This window comes from Nyctereutes procyonoides, unplaced genomic scaffold, assembly GCF_905146905.1.
Source record: "Nyctereutes procyonoides isolate TBG_1078 unplaced genomic scaffold, NYPRO_anot_genome, whole genome shotgun sequence".
In the NCBI taxonomy this organism is placed as follows: Eukaryota; Metazoa; Chordata; class Mammalia; order Carnivora; family Canidae; genus Nyctereutes; species Nyctereutes procyonoides.
In genome coordinates, this window is record NW_026575046.1 from 64,994,375 (window position 1) to 65,022,121 (window position 27,747).

The 27,747-nt window shown below is 35.7% G+C and overlaps 1 protein-coding gene across 2 annotated transcripts in view; it reads left to right on the plus strand.

Moving 5' to 3' along the window:
* MICU1 (mitochondrial calcium uptake 1) overlaps positions 1-27,747 on the plus strand; it is a 247,358-nt gene that overhangs the window by 81,043 nt on the left and 138,568 nt on the right. For both annotated transcript variants that reach the window (XM_055325234.1, XM_055325233.1), the window contains one exon: positions 8,129-8,291. In XM_055325234.1, the coding sequence (XP_055181209.1) occupies positions 8,129-8,291 (163 nt within the window). The remainder of the gene's footprint in view (positions 1-8,128; positions 8,292-27,747) is intronic.

Genomic DNA, 27,747 nt, shown 5'->3' on the forward strand with positions numbered 1-27,747 from the left:
CTCTAGAACCATCCATGTTATATACTACCTCCTTTTTACCTTTTTGTCTATTAATGGACACCTGGGTTCCTTCCATATTTTGGCTTTTGCAAATAATGCTGCAATAAATAGGGGTATATATCTTTTCAAATTAGTGTTTTTGTTTCTTTGGGTAAATACTCAGTAGTGGAATTACTGGATCATATGGCAGTTCTGTTTTTAAGTTTTTGAAGAATCTCCATACTGTTTTCCATAATGGGTGCACTAGTTTGCATTCCTACCATCAGTGCACAAAGGTACCTTTTTGTCCACATCCTCGTAAACACTTGTTTCTTCTATTGTTAATTTTAGCTATTCTGACAAGTTGAAGTGATACCTCATTCTGGTTCTGATTTTCATTTTCCTGATTAGTGGTGTTGAGCACTTTTTGCTGAACCTGTTGGTCATCTGTATGTCTTCTTTGAAAAAATATTCAGATCATCTGCCCACTTTAAAATCAGATTTTTTTTATTGTATGAATTCCTTGAATTTGACAAAATACAACATCTTTTTTTTTTTTTTGTGCTAAAGACCTGAATGAATTGGGTATAGAAGAAACATACTTCAACTTAAGAAAGGCACTATATAACAAACCTACAGCTAACATCATACTGAACACTGAAAGGTTGAAATCTTTTCCTCTGTAATGAGAAAGAAGACAAGGATGCCCACTCTAAACACTTTTACTACATAGTACTGGAAGTTCCACCTAAAGCAGTTCGGAAAGACAAAGAAATATAAGGCATCCAAATAGGAAAGAAAGAAGGAAGATTGTTATTATCTGCCGATCATATGATCATATATAACGATAATCCCAAAGACTCAATCAAAAAACTGTTGGAACTGATCAACAAATTAGCTAAGTTGCAGGATATAAAATCAACATACCAAAAAAAATGATTGTTTTTATACACTAACAATGAATTATCTGAAAAAGAAATAAAGATAATTATTCACAGTAGCATCAAGAACAACAAAATACACAGGAATAAATTTAACCAAGGTAATGAAACATTTATACAATGAAAACTACAAGTCTTTGATGAAAGAAATATAAGACACATGCAAATGAAAAGATATCCTGGGTTCATGGATTAGAACAATAAATGACATTTAAATGTTTTTACTACCCAAAGCTATCTGTATGTACATTCAATACAATACCTGTAAAAATTCTATTCACATTTTTAACAGGAAAGGAATCCTAAAATTTGTATGGAACTACAAAAGAACCTGAGAAAAAAGAGCTAAGCTGGAAGCATCCCACTTCCTGATATCAAACTACATAGCTATATTAAAACAGTGTATTCTGCATAAAAATTGACCAGTGGCACAGAATGGAGATCCCAGAAATAAACCACCACCTATGCAGTCAATTAATATTTGACAAGGGAGCCAGGAATACTCTATGGTCAAAGGACAGTCTCTTCAACAAATGGTGTTGGAAAACTATAAGCACATTCAGAAAATGAAATTGAACCCTTATTGAAATCATTCACCAGAATTAACCCGAAGGAATTAAATTCTTTAACGTAAGACCTAAAACAATCAAGCTTATAGACTTTCCTTAGAAGGAAACTTGTAGAAGGAAACATAGTGGAAGCACTATTTATCTTTCATCTTCCAATGATCTTTTTGGTTATGATACCAAAAACACAAGCAACAAGGAAAAATCAACAAATGGGACTCTATCAAATTAAAAAGCTTCTGCACGACAAAGGAACTCATCAACTAAATGAAAGGATAACCTACAGAAAGTTATTTCCAAACCATATATTGAGTAAGGAGTTAATACTCCTTTTCTTTCTTGATGAGTCTAGCCAAACATCTATTTTATCTTTTCAAAAAAATAGCTCTTATTATCTTTGGTCTTTTCTTTTCTTTTTTTAAAGATTTATTTATTTATTCATGATAGACATAGAGAGAGGCAGAGACACAGGCAGAGGAATAAGCAGGCTCCACGCCAGGAGCCCGACGCGGGACCCGATCCCGGGACTCCAGGACCGCGCCCTGGGCCAAAGGCAGGCGCTAAACCACTGAGCCACCCAGGGATCCCCTCATTGGTCTTTTCTATTGTCTTTTATTCCCTATTTAATTTTCTTCCATGCTCATCTTTTTCTTGATTTTTAAATTTTTATTTTTATTTATTTGAGAGAGAGTGCAAGAGAGCATGAGTTGAAGGAGGGGTTGTGGGAGAACTAGACTCCCTGCTGAGCAGGGAGCCTACCTCAGAGTTTGATCCCAGGACCCTAGGATCATCACCTGAGCCAAAGGCAGAAACTTAACCAACTAAACCATCCAGGCGCCCTATTCCACTTTGTTTATTATCTCCTACTTTTTGCTGTGAGCTTAATTTGTTCTTTTTCTAGTTCCTTGAAGTGTAAGGTAAATTGTTTATTTGAGATCTTTATTTTTTAAATATAGGTGTTTATTGCTATGAATTTCCCTCTTAGAAATGATTTTTGCTATATTCTGTAAGATTTGATATGCTGTGTTTCCATTTTTCTTTGTTTCATGATATTTTTAAATTTTTCTTTTCATTTCTTTGTTGACCCATTGGTTTTTCAGGAACATGTTGTTTAATCTTCATGCATTTTAAAATTTTCCAGTATTCTTCTAGTAATTGATTTTTTAGTTACATAGCCTTATGGTCAGAAAATATGCTCATTATGATTTCAGTCTTAAATTTATTATGACTTGTGGCCTAACACATGGTGTCTTCTGGAGAATGTTCCATGTGTGCTTGAGAATAATATGTATTCTGCTGCAATTGAATGGAATGTTCTGTAAATATCTTTTTAAAAATTCATTTTAAGTCCAGTGTTTCCTCGTTTATTTTCTCTCAGGATGGTCTATTGTTCAAAGTGGGGTATTCAAATCCCCTACTGTTATTGTATTGCTGTGTGTATTTCCCTTCTGTCACATTTGCTATATATATTTAGGTTCTCCATGTCCCATACGTAACTAGTTAGAAATGTTATATTCTATTCATGAATTTACCTTTCATTGTTATGTTATTCTTTTCTTTGTCTCTTGTAATGGTCTTTGGCTTAAATTGTATTTTGTTTGGTAGTATAGCTATTCCTGCTTTCTTTGGCTTCGATTTTCATGAAATATCTTTTCCCATCAACTTTGTCTCAGCTTGTGTGTCTCCCAAAACCCGAAGTGAGCCTCTTGTTTTGTTTTTTTTAAAGATTTTATCTATTTATCTGACAGAGAGCACAAGCAGGGGGAATGGTAGGCAGAGGGAGAGGGAGAAGCAGCCTCCCCACTGAGCAAGGAGTCTGATGTGAGGGTTGATCCCAGGACTCTGGGATCATGACCTGAGCCAAAGGCAGATGCTTAACCATCTAAGCCATTCAGGCACCCCCCACTCTGTGAAGCCAGCCTCTTGTTTGCAATAAATAGTTGGGTTTTGTTTTTTGTTGTTTTGTTTTGCCATTCTGTTCTTTGCAGAATTTAATCCATTACATTTAAAGTAATTATTGACATTAATTATTGCCATTTTGTTAAATTTTTTTTTAAAGATTTACTTATTTATTCATGAGAGACACAGAGAGAGAGAGGCAGAGACATAGGCAGAGGGAGAAGTAGGCTCCCTGTGGGGAGCCCAATGCAGACTCTATCCCAGGACCCTGGGATCATTCCCTGAGCTGAAGGCAGATGCTCAACTACTGAGCCACCCAGGCATCCCTTTTTAATTGTTTTCTGAGTGTTTGTAATTCCTTTATCCTTTTCTTTTTCTCTTATTCTCTTCCTTTGTGATTTGATCATTTTCTATAGCAGTGTGCTTCGTTTTTTTTCTTTTCACCTTTTGTGTATCTAGTTAGGTAATTGCTTTGTGATTATCATGGGGCTTACAGAAAACATTTTATAACAGTGTATTTTAAGTTGCTAATAGTTTAACTTCTAATGTATATAAAGCTCTACATTTATTCATCTCCAATATTTTAGTTTTTAATATCACAATTTTTATCTTTTTACATTGTTTATCCATTAACAGGTTATTGTAGTTTTTTTTATTTTTCTGAAACACTTATTTTTTTACATTTAAATTCAGTTACTTAGCATATAATGTATTACTAGTTTCAGAGGTAGAATTTAGTGATTCATCAGCCTTACATAATACCCAGTGCTCATAACATCACTTGGTTCCTTAATGCCCATCACCCAGTTACTCCATCCCCCCACCTCCTCCCTTCCAGCAAACCTCAATTTGTTTCTTGTGATTTAGTCTCTTATGGTTTGTCTCCCTCTCTGATTTCATCTTACTTTATTTTTTCCTCTCTTCCCATATAATCCTTTGTTTTGTAGTTCTTTTTAATACTTTTTTTCTGAATCTTCATGCTAGAGTTAGAAGTGATTTACACACCACCATTACAAAATTAGAGTATTCTGAAATTAAATATACATTTTACCTTCACCGGTGAGTTTTACATGTTTATGTGTTTTTCTGATATTGGTGTCTTTTGGTTCAGGAATTACCTTTTAAAAAAATTATTTACTTAATTAATCTCTACACCAAACATGAGGCTCAGACTCATGACCAAGATCAAGAGCCACATGCTCTATTGACTGAGCCAGCCAGGCATCTCAGGTTTAGGAATTAGCTTTAATTTTTTTTTAAAGATTTTATTTATTTATTCATGAAAGACACACATACAGAGAGGCAGAGACACAGGCAGAGGGAGGAGCAGGCTCCATGCAGGGAGCCTGATGTGGGACTTGATCCAGGGACTCCAGGATGCCTGAGCCAAAGGCAGATGCTCAACCGCTGACCCTCCCAGGCATCCTTCCTTTAATATTTCTTGTAAGATTGATCTAGTATTGATGAATTCCTTCAGCTTTTGTTTTCCTAGAAAATTCTGCATTGTGCTTCAGTGGATTCATCTTTTTTAGAACTCTTTAGGCTTCCTGGATCTGCATGTCTGTTTCTTTCCCCAGTTTGGGGATGTTTTCAGTCATCATTTCTTTGAAAAAAATTTCTGCCCCTTTCTCTCATTCTTTCTCCTGCTAGCACCTCTGTGGTGCACATTTTGATGCATTTGAGGATGTACTATAAGTCCTTTAAGCTATCTTCATTCTTTTTCATTCCCTTTTCTTTTTGTTCCTCTAATTAGGCAATTTCCTTAAGTTTGCTACCAAAAAGTAATTGGCTTTTTATTCAACGAGACTGGTATCACTGAGTTTGGAATTGCATAGAACTTCAAGAGGCCATCTTATGACTGATGATTGTTATTATGTCTGGCCAGTAATTCACTAATGAAAGAGAGATGGAATCCCTAACATGTAGGACAATTGTTTGGGTACAGATTGGGTGTTATAAATCAACTCTTGAGATAAAGTGTGCCAGACACTAATTTATTTACAAGATCTTTCTGCATGCTACCTTTTCCAAGGTCTGACTATAGTCTTCATTCAAAGCCTATGTATGATTTCTCACATCAGGGCCCACAGGGATTCACTGTCACTTGCATTCACTTGGCCTCAAGATATTATCACCTTGATTTTCCTTAGGTATTATACCAAAATTAAACCCTAGAACTGGCTTCAGGGCCAGCGGTTTTATTGAAGAGAACTATCTTAATATCATGAAGTTCAAGAATGCTTTAAGTAAATGATTGAACGTAACTATTATAATTCTATTAGTAAATCTTTTCTCTAGGCTACCTATCTCAAAATCGTACAGTTTTCTATATATCTTAGCTCCTAAGCCTTTGTTATCTTAGATGCTGTATCGCACTTTATAAAAATAGTTTTTTCACATTCTTTTGAATATAACCACTTAAAAGGAGGCAGTTTTATATCATTTAATACGGTGTGATCTCCAAGATACATTGCTAAGTGAAAAAAGGAAAGTATGTACTGGATTATGTCTATATTAAACTTTAATAACATGGGGATGTAAAAAGTCTATTACTTTCCTTGGCCTATTGTTTTAAACTAAAACTAATATTCAGCAGTATAATTCAAGGACTTATAGCAACCCAGGAATCTGTTTTTGAATCTGAAAATTACTGACTTTTAAGTTATTGTTGTTCTACATGTATCTTGTAAAAGATTGACTTGATTTTTTAGTTCAGAAAAACCTCTTTTGAATAGCTATAGCTTATACCCTAAACATTGCAAACTGATTATTGTTGTTGTTCAGAAGAACAGGAATACAGATGTCCTAAAGAAAGTTATTTCTTCTGTAGCCAGTATTATCCAGCAGGTAGTTGTAATATAATATAAAATGCCTTTGAATTAAGACTTGTAGCTAAGTTTTAAGGCTGCTAAGGGGTTGAAAAGCTACTTGGTATATTTGCCACATGCCAAATATTTTGATAAAATCTCTGAAATCAGGGATGCCTGAGTGGCTCAGCAGTTGAGTGTCTGCCTTTGGCTCAGGGTATGATCCTGGGATCCAGGGTCGAATCCCACATCGGGCTCCCTGCATGGAGCCTGCTTCTCCTTCTGCCTATGTCTCTTCCTCTCTGTGTGTCTCTCATGAGTAAATAAATAAAATCTTTAAAAATCTCTGAAATCAGTACTCAGATTTTAATGCAAATTAGTGTTGAAAGATTTCTGTCACGTATGGTTACAAATTAAATTAGCAGTCCTTTTATACTTGCTAAGTGCACATCTGGTAGTAGAGCTAAAACCACCATAACAGCTGTTGTCAGTGACCTCAAATTGACCATTTAGCCAGGACTGGCAGTTACAATGTTAGCTGTGTTAATGTGGCAAGTTAAAAACGTAAATAAAGGTTTTAATATTAGCAAATGGCTTTTTAGACATTGAACTGTTGGATTTTTAGATTGTATTGCCTTTATACATTTCCTGCTAGTTACTTATATGATACTATTTATTTTTGGCTATCTCAACATCTGAAATTCAGAGACAAGAGAAATTTTTTCACCAGAATACTGTGTAGATGGTATTTTGGTAAAAAAGATTTTTCTCATTCCTACATTTGTAAAAGAATATTATGCAGAAGATACAGTATTTTGTATATTCCATGCACAGAATCACAGCTTGGATGCTGGATTAAAAAATGGGCATATTAAATTATACTCTTTTAAGTTAAATGTATGCCATATTTGATCTTATTACTATTTAAATATTTGTGTTCTTCTCAGCTCTGGTCTTTTCTAAATATGGTGTTTGTAAAAGATTTCCAGTAGTTCCCTTAATTTTTTTAAAGATTTTATTTATTTATTTGACAGAGAGAACGAGTGGTGGGAAGAGGGTAAAGGGAGAAAGAGAAGCAGACTCCTTCCTCAGCAGGGAGCCTGATGGCAGGCTTGATCCCAGGACACTGAGATCATGACTTGAATGGAAGGCAGACGCTTAACTGACTGAACCATCCAGGTGTCCCATAGTTTCCTTAATTTTATAGTCAAAACTAAAAGTCTTATTGCTTCAGATTTGTTAATTAAATTTCCATGATATGTACTTTTATTTTTTAATGCTATTATTTAATGTACTTTGTGTTTGAAAGACTATTAGCTATTTAAACTTATGAATTCTCAATTCTGTTTTGATTTGGGATTCAAGAAATTGCATCAAAGTATAAAGTGTAAAATCAATCCCTTTTTAAAAATTTGGGTATTTAAGAATCTATAGCTACCATATATCTGTAATTATACCCAGTTACTGAGACCTTTTGAATTCTTGTATGACATTTTTTAGCTTTGTAGCTTTCAGTAATTTAAAAAATTGGGAAAATAGGGCACCTTGGTGGCTCAGTGGTTGAGTGTCTGTCTGCCTTTGGCTCAGGTCATGATCCCGGGGTCCTGGGATTGAGTCCCACATCATGCAGGGAGCCTGCTTCTTCCTCTGCCTATCTCTCTGCCTCTCTCTATGTGTCTCTCATGGATAAATAAATAAAGAAATTAGGGAAATATCTGCAAAAAAATTAAACAAGTTACACAAACATTGCCTCAACTAAACTATAAATGGTATTTGGAGGGTAAACATTTAAAGGTTTTTGAAATTCAGGTTTATGTCTCATAAAAAATCCAATTATAGATAAAAAGATAGAATAAAACATCTCTAAAAGCAAGATAGAAAATCTGTGAAAATGAGAATTCCGTAATATAGTAACACTCTGAATTCCTGATTTTAGGTGATGGAATATGAGAATAGGATTCGAGCGTATTCCACACCAGACAAAATCTTCCGATATTTTGCCACCTTGAAAGTCATCAATGAACCTGGTGAATCTGAAGTGTTTATGACTCCACAGGATTTTGTGCGATCCATAACACCCAATGAAAAACAACCAGAAAGTAAGTGCTAAAGTGAAAAATGAGATTATGATATCAATTTTGTTATATGCTTCTTTATTTCTCTCTTTGTATTGCCTAAACATTATACATTTATCCTATAATTATATTCATTGTTTAGTGACTGTATGTTAGGCATTATTCATAGTCTTTAGGAGTACAAAAGAGGAGCCAGCAGTCTAATGAGCCTGTACTCAACCAAAATACTGGGTTGAGGAGATTGTACCCAGGTGTCATCTACTAGAAAAACTTAAAGACATATACTTGTTGCCACTGGGCCAGGGGAGCACAGATGGAAGAAGTAGCAGACAGACCAAAAAGCCCAGAAAGGAAGAGACTGAGGAGGAAGACATTTCAGGGAATAGGACCTTTGAAGGACCATTGCATACACCTGGAAATCCAGAGAGTAATGTGCATGCCCAGGGCCAGACATGTTTGAAAAAGACTTGAATGGGCTTGTACCCCTTACTGATCTTTGTTCCCCATGTCAGGATGTAGTGAAAGTTAAAGCAAAGTTGTAGGAGATGTAGCTAAAAATCAAAGGAGGGCCCCAGCTCAGAGCCAGTCTGCAACCATTAGGATGTATTTTGGGGTGTTTTTTGTTTTGTTTTTTTCATTCTTTTTGCCTCCAGCTTTTAAAGAAGTTTCTGTCATGCTACTTGCTGACTGTTTAGATAATAGAACAGAAATTTCAGTGACAACACATGATGGAGAACATAATATTTGCAAAAATATTTTGGAAAAAATCACTAATCACTGATGACTGTAATTCTCAATGAGGTATATAACATCAAACACTGGGAAATAGGGAAAATCTGGCTAATTTAATTTAAAAATTTTTTAATTTAAAAAATTGTATGGCATACCAATGATCAGGAATAAATGACGCATCAGCAGAAAGAAAAAGAAATTGACAGAAACCATCCCTGAGAAAGCTCAAGCACTGTACTTACTAGACAAAGACTTTAAATCATCTGTCTTAAATCTGCTCAAAGAGCGAAATGAAACCCGTTGACAAAGAACTGTAGGAAACAAGATGAACAATGTATTAATAAATAGAGAATACCCATAAAGAGATAGCAATCCTAAAAAGGAACTGCGTAATAATTCCTTGAGCTTGAAGAGTTCAGTAGCTGAAATAAAAAATTCACTAGAACAGTTCAACCGTAGATTTTGAACAGGGAGATAGAAGAATTGTAGAACTTAGACTAACTGATACTATCTATTCAGAGGAGCAGAATGCAAAAAGAACGAATAAAATTGAACAGAGCCTGAGACGCATATGCATAATGGGAGTCCCAGAAAGAGAAATTAAGACATTTCTAAATAATCAAAAGCTGAGAAAGTTTGTTGCTTGTAGTTCTTCCCTGCAAGAAATGCTAAATGGAGTTTTTAAGGCTGAATTGAAAGAATGCTAGACAGTAACTTAATGTCATTCAAAGAAATTAAAAAATAAAGATTAATAAAGTTAACTACACAGAGAAATATAAAAGTCAGTATTGCTTTATCTTTGACTCCTTTTTGCTTCCTTTATGATTTATTTATTTTTTTCCTTTATGATTTAAAAGACAAATTCATAAAACAACAGTTGTTAGTATGTGAATCAAAATACCTTATTTTCATTTAAGATGTCAATTGTAAGATATTAATTGTAAACCACTAAGAAAATAACTTTGAAATATACAGAAAAGAAAATAAGGGAATAGAAATGGTACACTAGAAAAAATTAAACACAAGAGGGCAAGATCGGAGGATTCAAAGGGCAAAAAATATGTAAGATATATAGAAAACAAATTATAAGATGGCAGAAGCAGATCCTTTCTTATCAGCAGTCACTTTAAATGTAAGTGAATTAAACTCACCATTTTAAAGAGATTGAGAGGGATGCCTGGGTGGCTCAGTGGTTAAGCACGTCTGCCTTCAGCTCACGGAGTGATCCTGGAGTACTGGGATTGAGTCTTACATCGGGCTTCTTGCATGGAGCCTGCTTCTTCTCCCTCTGCCTATCTCTCTGCCTCTTTCTTTCTGTGTGTCTCGTGAATGAATAAATAAAATCTTTAAAAATAAAATAAAACAGATTGAGAGGAGAAAAAGTAGGATCTAACTTTATATTGTCTGTAAGAGACTTAACTTTAGCTCCAAAGGCAAGAGTTGGCTGAAAATTAAAGTGTACAAATAGTAGTCAAAAGAGAGGTGAGGTGATTATTACTAATATCAGACAAAGTAGATTTTTGTAAGAAATTGTTACATAAGACAAAGACATTATTGATAAAAGGGTCAGTTCATCAAGAAGATATAACAATGATAAATACATACATACCAAATGACAGACCCCAAAACATATGAAGGAAGCATTGACAGAATTGAAGTGAGACATAGTTCTTCAATAATTGTTGGAGACGGAGTGTCTGAATGGCTCAGGCAGTTAAGCATTGACCCTTGCTTTTGGCTTAGGTTGTGATTTCATAGGTGGTGAGATGGAGCCCTGAGTTGGGCTGCTTGAGGTTCTCTCCTCTCCCTCTCCTCCTTCCCCTGTTCTCTCTCTCTCAAATAAATCTTATAAAAAATGCTAAACATAATTAATTTTAAAAAAATAGTTGGGAGATATGAGTACTGCCATTTCAATAATGGATATAATATTTAGACAGAAGGTTAGTGAAGAAAGAGAACTTAATGCTATAAACCAGTTAGACCAAAGGCATTTATTTATAAACATTCCACTCAAGAGCAGCAGAATATGCAGTCTTCTCAAGTGCACATCACATATTCTCCAGAACAGACCTAATAGACCATATGTTAAGTAATAAAATGAATCTTAATAGATTTTAAAAGATTAAGATCATACAAGTATCTTTTTATTTATTTATTTTTTTTACAAGCATCTTTTCTGATTGTAGTAGAACGAAATTATCCATCAATAAAAAGGAAAACTAGAAAATTCATAAATATGTGGAAAGTAAACAACATGCTCTTAAACAACCAGTGGATCAGAGAAATCACAAGAGCAGGTAAAAAATACTTTGAGATAAATGAAAGAGAAAATGGAACTTACCAAAACTTATGCAGTCCTCCAAAAGCAGTGCTTAGAGTGAAACTTAGAGCTATAAACACCAACATTTAACCAGAAGAAAGACCTCAAATCAGTTTCCTAAAAACTGTTGGCACTAAAAGGAAAGCAAACAAAACCCAAAGATAAGGAAATAAGGAAATAAGTTAATGTATTAATAAATGAAATGGCAAATAGAAGAACAAGTACCTCAAAAATGGAAATATCCCAAATGTATTGTTTAACAGCTGAATGGATAACAAATTATAGTGTATACAATGGAGTATTATTTGTGTGTGGATGCACCTTGACAACCTTATGCTAAGTGAAACAAACTAACACAAAAGACCACATATCATATGATTTTATTTATATGAAGTATCTAATAAAAGTAAATCCATAAAGATAGAAACTGGGTTGTTAGTTGCCAGCAGCTAGGTCAAAGGAATGAGAGCCGACTGCTTAATTGGTGTGAGGGTTTCTTATTTGGAGCGATGAAAGTGTTTTGGAACTAGATAGAGAGGTGATAGTTATACAACATAGTGAATGTACTAAATGCCACCGAAATGCACTCTTTGAAATGGTTATCTTATTTTAATTGAATTTCACTCTGTTTTTATTTATTTATTTTTATTTTTTTCACTTTATTTTTAAAAGGAGAAAAAAGAATGTGTAGTCAGTCCTCATTTGCAGATTTTGTGTTTATAAGTTTGCATACTCACTAAAATGTACTTGTAACCCCATAATCAGTATTCGCAGTGCTTTTGCAGTCATCCGCAGGTATGTGCAGAACAGCAAAAATTTGAGTCACCCTTTACATGTTGGCCAGCTGAAGTCAAGCAAAGTAACGCTCTGCCTTTTCATTCTTTAAACAAATGTCCTTGGAGGGAGGACAGGAGAAAGGACGGAGAGAGAATAAAATGTCTTTAAACACAAACACACAGAAAACAAGGTTTTATATATATTGATTGGTTAACAAAAATTTTGTGACCAGAGGTTCAAGGAACCTAACCCTTTATTTCCCCTAGGAGAAATAGGTCAGTATGCAGCAATTCATTTTTCATGGCAGTTTTATAGAACATAAATACCACAATTAGCACAAATCAGTTGTATATGGTATAGGAGTAAGATGTAAATGAAACTATTCTTTTTAGAGGATATGTTTAAGGAAGATATCCTAAAGGAAGTGGCATTTGAGTTGGATTTTGAAAAAAGAATAATCATTCATTATATATTTGAGAGGGAAAGGGCATCACTCAGAGTGAGTAAACTGCATGGTCGAAATACAGACATGTGAAATAGTCTGAGTTTGAGGAACCAGAAAGAAATATGATGTTTTCTAACCAGGGAGTTTATAATGTTTTGGCCATATTTATTAACATTAATATATGTCTACAACAATTGAAAACTCTAGGTAGAATTATTACCCCTCAAAGATGCAGAAAATCTTCTATGTATTTGTATCTTTTTGTTATGGAAAATTTCAAATATAAAAATAAAGAGAATAATATAGTCAATTTATATACACCCATTACTTAGCTTCAACAGTTGTCAACACATGGCCAGTCTTGTCTTATTTGTAACTTTCTTACTTTTCTTCACTGCAGATCATTTAAAGCCAATCAAGACATTGTATCATTTAATCTGTAAATACCTATATGTGTGTATAAAAGATAAGTACTAAAAAAGCCAATAATAACAATAATCTTTAAATATTGCACTTTTTAAAAAGAGCATTCATTTCTTTATAGTAAAAATATCCAGGCACTTCAATTTTCCCTGTCTTGAAAACATTATGTATAGTTGTTTTATTCAAACCCACATCCAGAGATGGTTACACACTGTATTTGTTATCTCTAAAGGCTTTACCCACAAGGTTTTTTTCCTCTTTTTTTTTTTCCTACCATTTACACAAGACAAGCTTTATGCCTTATTTCACATCTCTCATTCTACCTTTCACTTTTTCACTCAGATTGGTGCTGCAGCAGTTAGCAGTTTAGAGATAAAGCCTGACAGGAAGAAACCTCAACTATGCTATTTAGCTTTAGCTTTCTGCTTTAGAATATCTCTACTGCTATAGCATAGGACCTCTGCAGGAGCCCATTTGACTATGTTGGCATGTGCAAACATATGGAGGTACAATGGACTTTACTTTTTGTTGAGACTTGGTTGATAAATACTCTCTTCTCCATTGTTTTGGGTGGTCAGTTCTGAGATACAAACTACATGGTTTCTCAGGTCGGCCAAGGAGAAGTGAGCCCTAGTTGTCTAAAGCAGTAATCAGCTCCTTAATATACTCTTGAATTGACTTTTCCTCCTTTCCTGTTTCACTTTTCTTGATCCTCTTGCACTGGTTCCCTATTTTTCAGGAAACCCAATCTAGACATCATTTATTTGTGAATGAATGTAAGTCATTTACATTATAAAATTTCCCACATTTTGGATTTTACTGATTTGTATCACCGTATGGTATTATTTAATATGTTCTTCTATACTTTGCATTTCACCCATGTAGAAAATATATAGAAAGAAACTGAAAGAGGATATACCAAATGTATTCTCTAAATGCTGGTTATAAGGAATTATTTTATTTTTCTTTATATGTTCCTTTTATTTTCTAATAGATTTCATATGCATTTATTCAACAAATATTGACTGACCTCTACTATGAGTTAGACACTATTCTACATGGAAGGGATGCAATAATGAATAAAAAGACAAAAATTCCTACCTATACAGAATATACAGTATTTTATAGTCAGAAAAAAGGGTATATAAAGTTTCTACTAGTTGCATTGAATTTTAGATTAAAAGCCTTTTAAATTAGTTTTAGCTCCCTTTTTGGTGAGATGTGGAAGGAGAGATTAAAGAAGGCTTCTGTGTAAGAGAAGAAAGAATAGTAAAATATTTTCCTGGTTTTTATGATAGCAAAATATTTTTGTTCCTATTAAATTATTTCTGACTCTAATTTATATTGGTAACTTTAAATAAAGTGCTTTGCTTCTGATTTGACAGTGAAAATGAAGCAAGACTAGGCAGGTCACTAAAGATTATTTGGTCCTTTGAGGAAGATTATTTTTTTCCCTTTGTAAATCATATATTTTAATTGCTTCTATGCATTTTGACATTCAATTTTATAATCTTTTGTTTTTTAGTTACTGAAAAATCTGTTACATTAACAGAATAGTTGCTAAACGTCTAATATGCTGTGCACAATCCTGGTTCTCATAAAAAGCAAGATTAATAATTGCTCTTCTTTTAAGATGATGATCATGAAGGAAAATGATAATGTATTAAAATGAGATTCATTTAGAAAATTTGGCTTCATTTTTGTTTGCTCACGAACAAGAATTTCCACATATGTTGATGCAACAGAAGTAAAATATGTATTATTCCTATATGGGTTGAAATACGTAAAGAAAAAGGCTATTTTTTTTATAGTTTGAATTTCTATGGCTGGACTCTAGCCAGTAGTTCATATTTCAGCTTTGTTGTGTCATGTCTTTCACACCTACCATATCCCAGGATACCTAACAGATCTAAATTTGTAAGTTTTAGTTTTAGAACAGTTTAAAAATAACCAAAAAGCACACTAAATCCTAAAATTAAGCAGTTTCTTAAGATTTTATTTTAGAGAGAGATAGATAATGAGCAAGCAAGGGGAGGGGAGAAGGAGAGGAAAGGAGAGAATCTCAAGCAGACTCCCCGCTGAGTGTGGAACCTGGTGCAGTGCTTGATCTCAGGACCTGGAGATCATGACCTGAGCCTAAATCAAGAGCTAGACTAAGACACCCAGGCACCCCTAAGTAATTTTGAAATGAGTGGAGAGCTGATGAATTTCAATAAAAAGCTTAATATTTCTGTACCGAATACCAAGAAAATTTAGAGTAGCCATAGTTAAGTAGAAAAGACATTAAATGGGGGAAAAAAAAGTACAACATATACTTGAATACATCTCATCTCCCTTTCTGTGCAATCTTCATGTCAGCACCATTGCTGGGTATAGTGGATAAGGTGGTTGCTTCAGGCTCTGGGCTTTGAATGACTCTTGATGCTGTAATAACCAGTGTTAAACATAGCCAGTCAGTGATTGGAAGAATCTTTAAATATATAGAATATATATATAAATATTTCTACATATTTAAAGAATTAAATATATAAAAAAACTTGAGCTTTAGTCAGAGCAAAGAGGATCCCTGTTTCTTTTCCACCATCTCCCACTGACTGGCTATATTTATATTGACCTGATTTTATCTCTGTGGAACATGAAAAGAGTGTAAAAAGATAAACACAGTTCATACTGTGATTTAATTGCCCTGTGCTCCATACTCCCTCTGGGATGACCCTTCATGCATTTAATAATCTTACCTTTGAGACACAATTTTATTCTTAATCATGTACAGTGGGTTCTGGTTCACATAGGAGGATTCTGAACCTCTTCCCACAGACACACCAAATCTGCAGCTTTATACAAAACAATTTTCTCTGAAAGGAACCCAAAAACTAGTTGAGTGACTCCTACACATTAGGCAAATGAGAAAAAAACCTCAAAAGAAAAAAAAGAGAGAAAAAAAAAACCTCATTGAAATAGGTAAGAGAGGCTGAGACAGAGTCTTGCCATAAACCCCATCCTTGTATAGCAACCAGTGGTCAAGAGGAGCTGTGCCAAGGATGGGCTCTACTGGAGGATTGGGAGTACTGAACCCCACAACTGGCACCTCATAAATGAGTTTTTTGAGTCCTGCACCTGAGAGATGAGCCTCTGGAATATGTAGCTTTTTTTTTTTTTTTTTTTTTTGGAATATGTAGCTTTAAAGCCAAGAAACCTTATGTCTGTAGCATCCAAAGGGCCCATGAGGAGGCAGTTGCCTGAAAAGCACCCAGTCTTTGTGAAAGAAGCCTATGTTACTTACCTTAAAGCTTCAGCTGGAGGGGCAGGCATATAATTTAACATATATCTAGGGGCCTACTGAAACACTCACCAAAGACAGAGGCTGATGGGCTCCAACTTTGCACTTTCCCTCTGCATTGCTCCAGGTTGCCTGTATCTCCCAGAAAGGAGCTTGTGAACATGTCTGGTCATTTGGTTGTGTCACTGTCAACCAAGACACACCGCTTGATTACTTGCCTTTGGTGGCGCCACCAGTAGGGCTTAGGTTTATAGCTTCTTTAGGACTACAGCAAACAAACAGTTCTCAACTTTGGCACAGTACAGAGACAAAAAGACTGAAACATATCCCTAGTCTTTCTGTGAAAGAAGCTTTTGGCTTATTTTGAAGCTTTGGCTTGAGGGGCAGGCTTCTGATTTAATGTATATCTGGAGGACTGCTGAAATACTCTCCAGAGACTTTGGAATCTAGTGGGAGCCATCTTTGTACTCTCCCTCTGCCTTGCTTCAGGTCACCAGAATCTTCTGGAAGGGAACTTGTGCACATGTCTGGTGCTCTGGCTTATGTCACTGCTACCCAGGACACACCCCTTGATCACCTGGCTGTGGTGGGGCTTGTGTTTGCAGGTGCCACAGAACTGTAACAAATTGAGAAACAATTCTTAATTGGCTACTACCCCACGGTGCAGGGCAGCAAACCAGAGGATGAAAAACACTCCTAGTTTTTCTGTGATAAAGGCTCATTGGCTTATCTTAATAGCTGCTGTGGCCTGAGAGCAGACTTCTAATTAAACATACATCTAGGGACCAGCTATAATCCTCTCCACAGACTGGGGAGACTGATGGGTGCCATCTCATCCTCTCTCTGCTCTGCCCCAATTGCAAGTGTCTGTGAGAAAGGCGCTTGTGTACATATTTGGCTTCCCAGCTTTTGTGGCTTCCAGCCAGAGGAGACATCTTTTAATAATTTGACTTTAGTAGCTAGCGATGGGGCTTGTTTTTACAGATTCCATGCATAATATGAAACAAACAGAAAAACAATTTTTAACTGGCTAACATTCCAGGGCTCAGTGCAGGAGAAGCAAACAGAAATACCCATCTCCAAGTCTTCCCCCGAAAGAGGTATATTTGAATACTTTAAAAGCTACTACCTGGGGATCCCTGGATGGTGCAGCGGTTTGGCGCCTGCCTTTGGCCCAGGGCACGATCCTGGAGCCCTGGGATCGAGTCCCACATCAGGCTGCCGGCACGGAGCCTGCTTCTCCCTCCTCCTGTGTCTCTGCCTCTCTCTCTCTCTATGTCTATCATAAATAAGTAAATCTTTAAAAAAAAAAAAAAAGCTACTACCTGGAACACATGGGTGGCTCAGTTGGTTAAGTGTCTGACTCTTGGTTTTGGCTCAGGTCATGATCTCATGGGTTGTGGAATCAGGCCCTGAGTTGGGCTCTGCATTGGACATGGAGTCTGCTTGGGGTTCTCTCTTTCTCTCTTCTGCCCACACCCCACACTTGCCCAAAGCAGCTACCTGAGAGTCTGGCTTCCAATTAGTCTGAATCCAGGTGCTGAGTGAGATTCTTCTCTTTGAGATATTGAGAGGTTTTGGCACATCCTCAACTACTAGGAACCTCCAAGAATAAAGTAGGCTGCTTGGACTATCAAAGGTTTGAGAGATACCAAGAACTAGGGCAGGGTTGAACAATAAGTTTCAATTTGTACGTGAGGTCAGTCCTTCAAAGTTGAGACATGTGGCTGTTTTATCTAATGCATAAAAACCAACACAGAGAGTCAAGAAAAATGAAGAATAGAGGAATATATTCGAAAGGAAAGAAGCTAAAACCTCAGAAAAAGACCGTAATGATATAGAGATGAGTGATTTACTTGATCAAGAGTTCAAAATAATAGTCAAAGATGCCTATCCAATTCAGCAGAATAGTGCGTGAATAAAGTGAGAATTTCAACAAAGAAAACATGTAAGAAAGTATCTAATAGTAGTCATAGAGCTGAAGAATATAGTAATTGAACTGAAAAATTCAGTAGAGGAGTTCAACAGCAGGGTAGCTGCAGCAGAAGAAAGGATCAGTGAACTTGAAGACAGGGCCCATTCAAACAGTGTAGTAAAAAGAGAAATGAGAAAGAGTGAAGATAGTTTAAGGCACTTATGGGACAACATCAGTGGACCAACATCCACATTATAGGACTCTTAGAAGGAGAAAAGAGAAAGAGGCAGAAATCTTATTTGAACAAGTAATGTCTGAACACTTCTCTGTGCTGGGGAAGGAAACAGATATCCAGATCAAGGAGCTCAGTTCTAAATAAGCTGAATCCAAGGAGACTCACACAAAAACACATTATAATTAAAGTGTCAGAAGTTAAAAGCAAGGAGAGAATCTTAAAGCAATGAGAGAAAAACAACTTGTTAGGTATAAAGGAATTTCCATGAGACACTAAGCAGACTTTTCAGCGGAAACTTTGCAAACAGGAAACTTTGCAAACAGGAAGGAGATCATACCATATACACAAAGTGCTCAAAGCAAAAAAGTGCTAACCAAGAATACTACCCAGCAAAGCTATCCTTCAGAATAGAAGGAGAAATAAAGTTTTCCAGACAAGCAAACATTAAACCAGTTCATCACCACTAGACTAGCCTTATAAGAAATGTTAAAGGGAATTATTTAAGCTGAAACAAAAGGGCACTAATTAGTAACAGGAAAACATAGAAAAAGAACAATGAATATATTTTTGAAGCATTTTTGTGCTGTTTTCTCTCCAAAAAGGTAAGATACTTCAGTAGAAGAACCTTGTCTTCTACTTTTACTTTTAGTTCCTTGCAGTGCTGCTGAGTGTATGTTGAATAGCTGCAGTAATCTGCCGGTTCCTATATAGCCTGTGAGCCATGAAATTTATTTATTTACTGCTTTAAAAAATAATATTTTGTGACATTTGAAAATTTTTTTTACATTTGAAAATTATATGAAACTCAAATTTTGGTGTCCAAAAAAGAGTTTTATTGGAGTATATACATACTCATTCATTAGTATTGTTCATGACAGCTTTCATGCAATAGAAGAGTTAAATAGTTGCAACAGAGACTATATGTGGCCCACAAAGCCTGAAATATTTTCTATCTGACTTTTATGGAAAAAATTTACAACCCTTTCCAAAATAATAAGAATTATATGTCTTGTTCTCTGTTCCTGGTTCCTGACACAGAGCTCCTAAAGCCCTTATAAATAGGATCCTGGGAGCTACCAAGAATCTATTCTTTTTTTTTTTTTAAGATTTTACTTATTTATTCATGAGAGACACACACACACACACAGAGGCAGAGACACAAGGAGAGGGAGAGACAGAGGGAGAAGCAGGCTCCATGCAGGGAGCCTGATGCGGGACTCGATCCTAGGTCTCCTGGATCAGGCCCTGGGCTGAAGGCGGCGCTAAACCGCTGAGCCACCCAAGCTGCCTGAATCTGTTCTTCTTATATGGATGGCAGAGTTGTAGGAAATCACGCCAACCTCAAGTCTATTCCAGGAGTGCCTGGGTGGCTAGTCCGTGAAGCATTTCTACCTTTGGCTCATGTCATGATCTTGGGGTCTTGGGATTGAGCCCCATGTCCAGCTCTGTGCTCAGTGGGGAGTCTACTTCTCTCTCTCTCTCCCTCTGCCACTCTCCTCCTGCTTTTGCTCTCTCTCTCAAATAAATGAATGAAATCTTTTTTAAAAAAGATCCATTCCACTCCCCTTCCCTTCCCTTATTTTTCCTTCCCTCTTTTATATTCTACCCCTGAGATAGAACCAATTTTTTTTAAGATTTTATTTATTTATTTGAGAAAGAGAATGAGCAGGGGTGCAGGGGCAGAGGGAGAGGGAGAAGCTGAGCAGGAAGCCCAATGTGGGACTTGATCCTAGGACCCTGGGACCATGACCTGAGCTGAAAGAAGACACTTAACTGAGCAATCCAGGTACCCCAGAACCAATTTAAGTATAGATATTAACTTGGATTTAGACTTTATTTTAAATATATAGAAAAGAATAGAGAATATTATTTAGCCGTTACTTGGTTTCTTCAGATTTTAGTATTTATCCATATTTATCTCATATCTTCATTTTAAATTATTTTGAAAACCCTATGCATCTCTCTGAAACTTCATTTCACCACCTTTCTTCTTAGGTATAACTACTGTTCTTAAGTTGGTGTTTTTCATTCCTGTTGAAGATTTTAGCATTCACATCCATTGTCTTCCATCATCCCCTAGGGAAGGACAGTGATTATATTCATCCCCTAGCACTGATGTTGGACTTAGTCATGTAATTTCCTCTGACCAATGATATACATTATGTTCCAGCAAAATCTTCTAAGAGTCCGTTTGTGGTTTGCTGTGTTCTTGTAAGAAATCAAGCCAACCTCAGAAGTCCATTCCAGGAGCGCCTAGGTGGCTAGTCAGTTAAGAACTCTGCTTTTGGTTCAGGTCATGATCTTGGGGTCTTGGAATTGAGTCCCATGTCCAGCACCCTGCTTAGCAGGGAGTCTATGTCATATGTCCATGTTCCACAGGGAGGCTGCTGCTGCTCATCAGCCTGGATCCGAGGTTCAGTATTCTGTAGAGTAGAGCTACACCTAATAAGTAATAGATGTAGCATTGACAATATATAAGCCTTCCTTATTTTAAGCCACTGAGATTTTAAGATTATTACTGTAGCATAACCTAGCCTATTCTGGGTGCTACATCTCCCCTGTTTTTTAATATGTTAAATATATATTTATATGTATATGTTTGTATATTTACTGTTCCAGGTAGCTGTAGTTCTCTTATTTTCACTGCTGTATAATTGTATTTATCATTTGCATAAATATGTCAGTATTTAATTTATCCATGTTCATGTACATGGAACTTGTTTTCAGTTTTATTAGTCATCTATTGCTGTGTGACAACCACAAAATGTGAGTGGCATAAAGCAGTGAGCGGTTACCTAGTTTATGCACCTGCAGGTCATGTGAGGTATACCCTGCTGATCTCAGCTAGCCTTGCTCTGTAGATAGGCTCAGGTTTGGCTAATCCAAGCAAGGGCAGCTCTGCTTCATGGTTTTGCCAGCAAATTTGTCAAGCTGCTTTAAATGTTTCTCATCTTTTTTACACCACTGGGCTATCCAGAATATATTATTTTCATAGTATTGGCAGAAGTGCAAGAAAGCAAGCCAACGTCAGAAGTCCATTTTAAGGATCTGTTATGTCATACTGCTAATAGCCTGTTGGCCAATCCAAGTCACATAGCTGAGCCCAAACTCAAGAGATTTTCCATGGAGGTCAAGGAAAAGAAAGTGAGTATTTGAAAACCATAATATGCTAGTGTTTTTATTATTAGAAACTGTACTACAGGCAACCTTCTTCCATTATTGCCCTGGTGCATAATTGCAAGAAATTATTTTCAGCATATAGCTGGAAGTAGGCTTGCTGGTCTGTGGGCCATTCCTCTTCAAATTTGCTATACATTGCCAAGCTAATTTACATATTCTCCAGGAATATATGAGTTTTCTCTTTGCATTCCTGTTAGCACTTGGTATTGTCAGATTTCATTTTTTAGCAAACTGATCGGAATGAATTGTTGTATCTTTGTGATTTTATTTTGCTTTCTCTAGCAACTAGTGAGGCTTATCATCTCTGAATATTTATTGGCTACTCATATTGCCATTTCTATGAATCATCTACTTATCCTCTCTGCTCACTTTTTCTTTTGATTAGTAAAAGTCCTTTATATATTCTCTATTGAAAGCTGTCATATATATATATATATATTGCAGATACCTTCTTCCAGTCTATGGCCTGTCTTTTTATTTTGTTTATGGTAATTTTTAGTATACAGAAATTGGCAATATTTTAAATTGTAGCCAGCATTTCCTTGATGGTTTGTACTATCTCTTTTTAACTACTTTATTGAGATGTAATTAACATAGAATATATAGCATATATTTAAAGTTTTTGATGACTTTGGCATACTGGTCACATGTATTTATTAGTGAAACCATCCATATTCAGCACAATCAATATAATGAACATATTCATCACCCCCAAAAGTTTCTTCATACCCATTTGTAAGTCTTCCTTCCCATTTTTTCCTACTCCTGGGTCCCAGGCAACCAGTGATATGCTAAGTATTTTATGTATCCTACTATCTATCTACTTTCCCTGTCAGTTATTGAGAGAAGGGTATTGATTGACTTTAATTGTGGGTTTGTCTATCATCCTTTCAGTTCTATCAATTTTTACTTTAAATATTTTGAAACTCCTATTAGGTGCATACATGTTTAAAATGTATTATTCTTTTTTGTGAATTGACCCTCTTATCATTGTGTAATTGACCTCTATGCTAATATTTTTTTGCTGTGAAGTCTACCTAGCCTCATATTTATGTGGCCGCTCTTTATTTTGATTCATTTTTCATGATACATCTTTTTCCATCCTATCACCTTATTTATTCATTCATTCATTTAGGGTGGGGAGGGTCAGAGGGAAAGGGAGATTGACTGATTGATTGATTGATTGATTGATTGGTTTCGGGTGAGGAGGCCCAGAAGGAGAGACAGCGAATCTTTAGCAGGCTCCACACCTAGTATGAACCCAACACAGGGGTCACTCTCATAACCCTGAGATCAAGACCTAAGCTGAATCAAGAGTTGGACACTTAAACGATTGAGCCACTCAGGCACCCCTCCATTCTGTTACTTTTAATCTACTTAAATATACCAGTAACTTTAAAATGGTTTTTTGGGGGATCCCTTGGTGGCTCAGCAGTTTGGTGCCTGCTTTAGGCCCAGGACATGATCCTGGAGTCCCGGGATCGAGTCCCACATAGGGCTCCCTGCATGGAGCCTGCTTCTCCTCTGTGAGAGTCTGTGTCTCTGCCTCTGTCTCTGGGTGTCTCTCTTATGAATAAATAAATAAAATCTTTAATTAATTAATTAAAAATGAAATTTTTTGTGGATAACATGTAGTTGGATCTAACTTTTCATCCAATATGATAGTTTCACCTCTTAATTAATGTGTTTAGAGGATTTGTATTTAATTTTTTTATATGTTTGGATTTAAGTCTGCCATTTCGTTTTTTTCTTTTTTCTTTTACCCCTTGCCTTATTTTCAGATTATTCAGATTTTTTAATATTTTTGACTTTTTGGTTTTTGACTATATTTCTCTGTATATCTTAAATTTAGTGGTTGCTATAGAGATTATAATATACATAATTTTTTCACAGTTTCCTAAGAATTTATATTTTACTGCTTCAAGTGAAATATAGATATCTTGCTGATATATAGGTCACTCCCCAATTTATGGTATAATGTCATATATATTACAACTACATACATTGAAAACTCCACCTGACATTGTTTTCATTTTAACTTTCATTTCAAGTGTCATACATAAAGAACTTAGAGGAAAAAATAGTCTGTTATACATCTCAATGTTAACCCTTTCTGTTCTTTATTTCTTAAATTCCAGATTTCCCTTTGGTATCATTTCTTTCCCCCCTTGAGGTATAGAGTGTGCTTTAGAGCAGGTCTGCTGGTGGTGGATTCTCAGTTTACTTTCATCTGAGAACATTTTTATTTTGTCCTCATTTTTTTTTAAGATTTTATTTATTTACTAATGAGAAACCCAGAGAGAGAGAGGCTGAGACACAGACAGAGGGAGAAGCAGACTCCATGCAGGGAGCCCGATGTGGGATTTGATCCCAGGAGTCCGGGATCACGCCCTGGGCTGAAGGTGGCGCCAAATTGCTGAGCCATCCAGGCTGCCCTGTCCTCATTTTTAAAGAATATTTTCACTAAAGAATTCTGGGTTGAAATTCTTCGAGCACTTTAAACTAGCTGCTTCAGAGATTTTTTTTCTTTCTTTGTCTTTGATTTTCAGCAGTTTGACTTTTTTTTTTTTAATATACTGTGTTTTGGGTTTACTAGGCATCTTTAATCTTTATGTTGAAGAGACAACACAAAAGAAGAGATGGTGTCTAAGGAGGAAATTCTTTTTTTTTTTTTAAGGAGGAATTTCTAAAAACGACACATATTTGGGGGACAGGCAGATTAGCTATCAAAGGAATTTAAGGAGTTAAGAAGACTGAGTGAAGATGATTGGAAGAAAGCAGAAATGTAGATGTGTGATCTTAGGCAAATCATTTAATATCTCTAAATCTTAGTATTCTCATTTGTAAAATTGAGATATAGCAACTAATTTGTTAAGGTCATGAAAATTAAATAATACATGGAAAGCCTGTAGTAGAACACCTATAAAAATGCTCAAAAACAGTAACTTGTTTCAATGATCACTAAGAAGATAAAACCAAGTGACTACAGTACATATGTCACATCTCATGAATTAACTTTTTTTTTAAGATTTTATTTATTTATTCATGAAAGACACAGAGAGAGAGAAAGAGGCAGAGACACAGGCAGAGGAAGAAGCAGGCTCCATGCGGGGAGCCCGACATGGGACTCCATCCTGGGTCTCCAGGATCACGCCCTGGGCCAACGGTGGCACTAAACCACTGAGCCACCTGGGCTGCCCACATCTCATGAATTAGAACTCTGCTTCTTTTTCTGTCATATATTAGCTTGTATTACGGAAAAATTTAATCATTTTAATAAATTGTAGGATAATCTCATTATTAAAAAAATGAATCACTAAATTTTTGAGAGATAGCTGAGACTTAACTATAATTATTTAGAGTTTCCATTTACCTAAGCTCTGATTTATTGAACTTAAAATGATCTATTTGATCCAGTTTCACTTTTGTCTTTTGACAAAAGGAGTTAGTGTCTTCTTTAAAACAAGTCTTTTGGGACACCTGGGTGGTTCAGCGGTTGAGTGCCTGCCTTCAGCCCAGGGCGTGATCCTGGGGTCCCCGGATCGATTCCCGCATCGGGCTCCCTGCATGGAGCCTGCTTCTCCCTCTGCCTGTGTCTCTGCCTCTCTCTCTCTCTCTGTGTGTCTCTCATGAATAAATAAATAAAAATAAATAAATAAAACAAGTCTTTTACCATCAACAGATGAATGGAAAAAGATGTGGTATGTGTACATATGTGTACACACACACACACACACTGGAATACTACTTAGACATCAAAAAGACAATATCTTGCCATTTGCAATGACGTAGTTGGAGCTAGAGAATATTATGCTAAGTGAAATATGTCAATCAGAGAAAGACAATCATATGATCTCACTCATATGTGGAATTTAAGAAACAAAACAGAGGATCATAGAGGAAGAGAGGAAAAAATTTAAAAAAATAAAATTTTACAAGATAAAATCAAAGAGGAGAAACAAATCATGAGACTCTTAATCATAGAAGACAAACTCAGGGTTGCTGGAGGGGAGGGGGATGAGGAGATGAGGTAAGTGGTTGATGGACTTTAAGGAGGACACTTCATGTAATGAGCACTGGATGTTATATATGAACCACTGAACGTAGTCTACCTCTGAAACGAATAATACATTGTATGTTAATTGAATTTAAATTTAAAAATTAAAACAAGTCCTTTAAATGTTCATTCTGAGGCTTATACTGAGTATTCGTACAGTATTTCTGCATGTTCATACTGTTTTTGGTGTGGACTCAAGAAGAGGCAACTGTACAATTAAAAGGTTTTTAGATAAAATCAGAAAGCATTTAATCTTTCTGAGCTTCAACTTTCTCATTAATAATGGTAAGATAGTGTTTACATCACACTGGTAGTGTGACTTTAATGACTTTGAAATTTCTTTGAATAAAAGTTTAAGAGTCATAGGAAGCACCTTAGGGAAAACAGCATAATGTCCTGTGTTTCTAAGGTGAGACCCAAAGAGCAAAGGTTGGAGAAATGGAAGGGAATGATGTTATATAGAGGAGTCACTCAAGCATCATTTTCATACTACACATGCTGTGTTTTCCCCTTTATTCTCCATACTCTCACTCCTCCTTGTAATTGGACCTGATAAAATCTCTAGAAGACTGGTATAAGAATAGCTTGAGTTATTTCATCCATCCACGTTTTCCATACTCCACCCCAGTCATGTTAAGAACTGATCTAATCCAACCATCTGCTTCATTTGACAGGTAAAAAAAAAACTAAATATAACAAGATGAAATAACCATTTTTCCACCCTATAAATATTAATCTCTTGGCCTACTTCATGTCATATTTGCTTATAATGATAGGAATTCTTAGTATGTGCCAAGCTGTCCTTAAATGCTCCTCCTTTTTTTTTTTTTTTACAAATGTACATGGTAAAATATTTAATAAAGTATAACAAGGAGCATTCAGTGAAAACACAAACCTGTTGTATCTTCTCCCCACTCCCATTCCATGTCACATAAGCAATCACTTTAAAATTGAGTTAACTTTTTAGTTCTTATTATTTAAAGTGTGGCTAGTTTGAATTGAGTTGTTCTATAATTGTAAAATACATGCCAGATTTTGAAAACTTAGTATAAAAAAAGGTAAAATATCTCATGATTTTTATATTGATTGCTTGTTGAAATGATAGCTACCTTGCTGTTTTGTTAAATAAAATATATTAAATTAATTTTACTGGTTTCTTTTGATTATTTTAAAGGTAACTGTTAGAAAATTTTAAATATATAATTTGTAACTCACGTTTATTGCTCATATTATACTTTTGTTGGACACTGCTCCTCTAATTATTAGTAAGCATGTGTTTCCTTTAGTTAATGTACCAAGTTTACTCATGAGATACCTGATTCTAGTGTGATTCTCATTCTTTTATTAAAGGACTAAGAAGGGGTAGCCCGGGTGGCTCAGTGGTTTAGCGCCACCCTCAGCCCAGGATGTGATCCTGCAAACCCAGGATGGAGTCCCACGTCAGGCTCCCTGCATGGAGCCTGCTTCTCCCTCTGCCTGTGTATCTGCCCCTCTTCTCTCTCTCCATGTATTCTAATAAATAAATAAATAAATAAAATCTTTACCAAAGAAAAAAGGACTAAAAAGGTTTTTTTTCTGGAAAGTCTTAGGATTTTCCTATTTTTTGGTATTCTGTAATTTCATAAGCATATTCTGAATTGTACATATTTTTTGTTCATTTTGCTTAGAACACTTGGTAAGCCCTACTTTGTGTCACTCTTCAGCACTGAGAAATTTTCTGCTAATACTTTTTGGATTATTTTCTCCCTATTTTTTTTTTTTTATTAAAAAAAAAATTTCCTTCTGGGACACCTGGGTGGCTCAGGCGGTTGGTTGAGCATCTGCCTTCAGCTCAGGTCATGATCCTGAGCTCTGTGGGATCAAGCCCTTCCTCAGGCTCTTTGTTCAGCAGGGAGCCTGCTTCTCCCTCTCCCTCTTGCCGGCTGCTCCCTCTGCTTGTGCTCTCTCTCTTTCTGTCAAATAAAGAAATAAAAATCTTAAAAAAAAAATGTTTTTCCTTCCTATTTCTGAATGAGAAAAGGTCTTGTATGATATTAGACCTCTAGTATTACATCTCTATTTTTCTATAATTCTCTTTTAATATTTTCTATTTTTCATTCTGTTGTCTTTTTGGCAG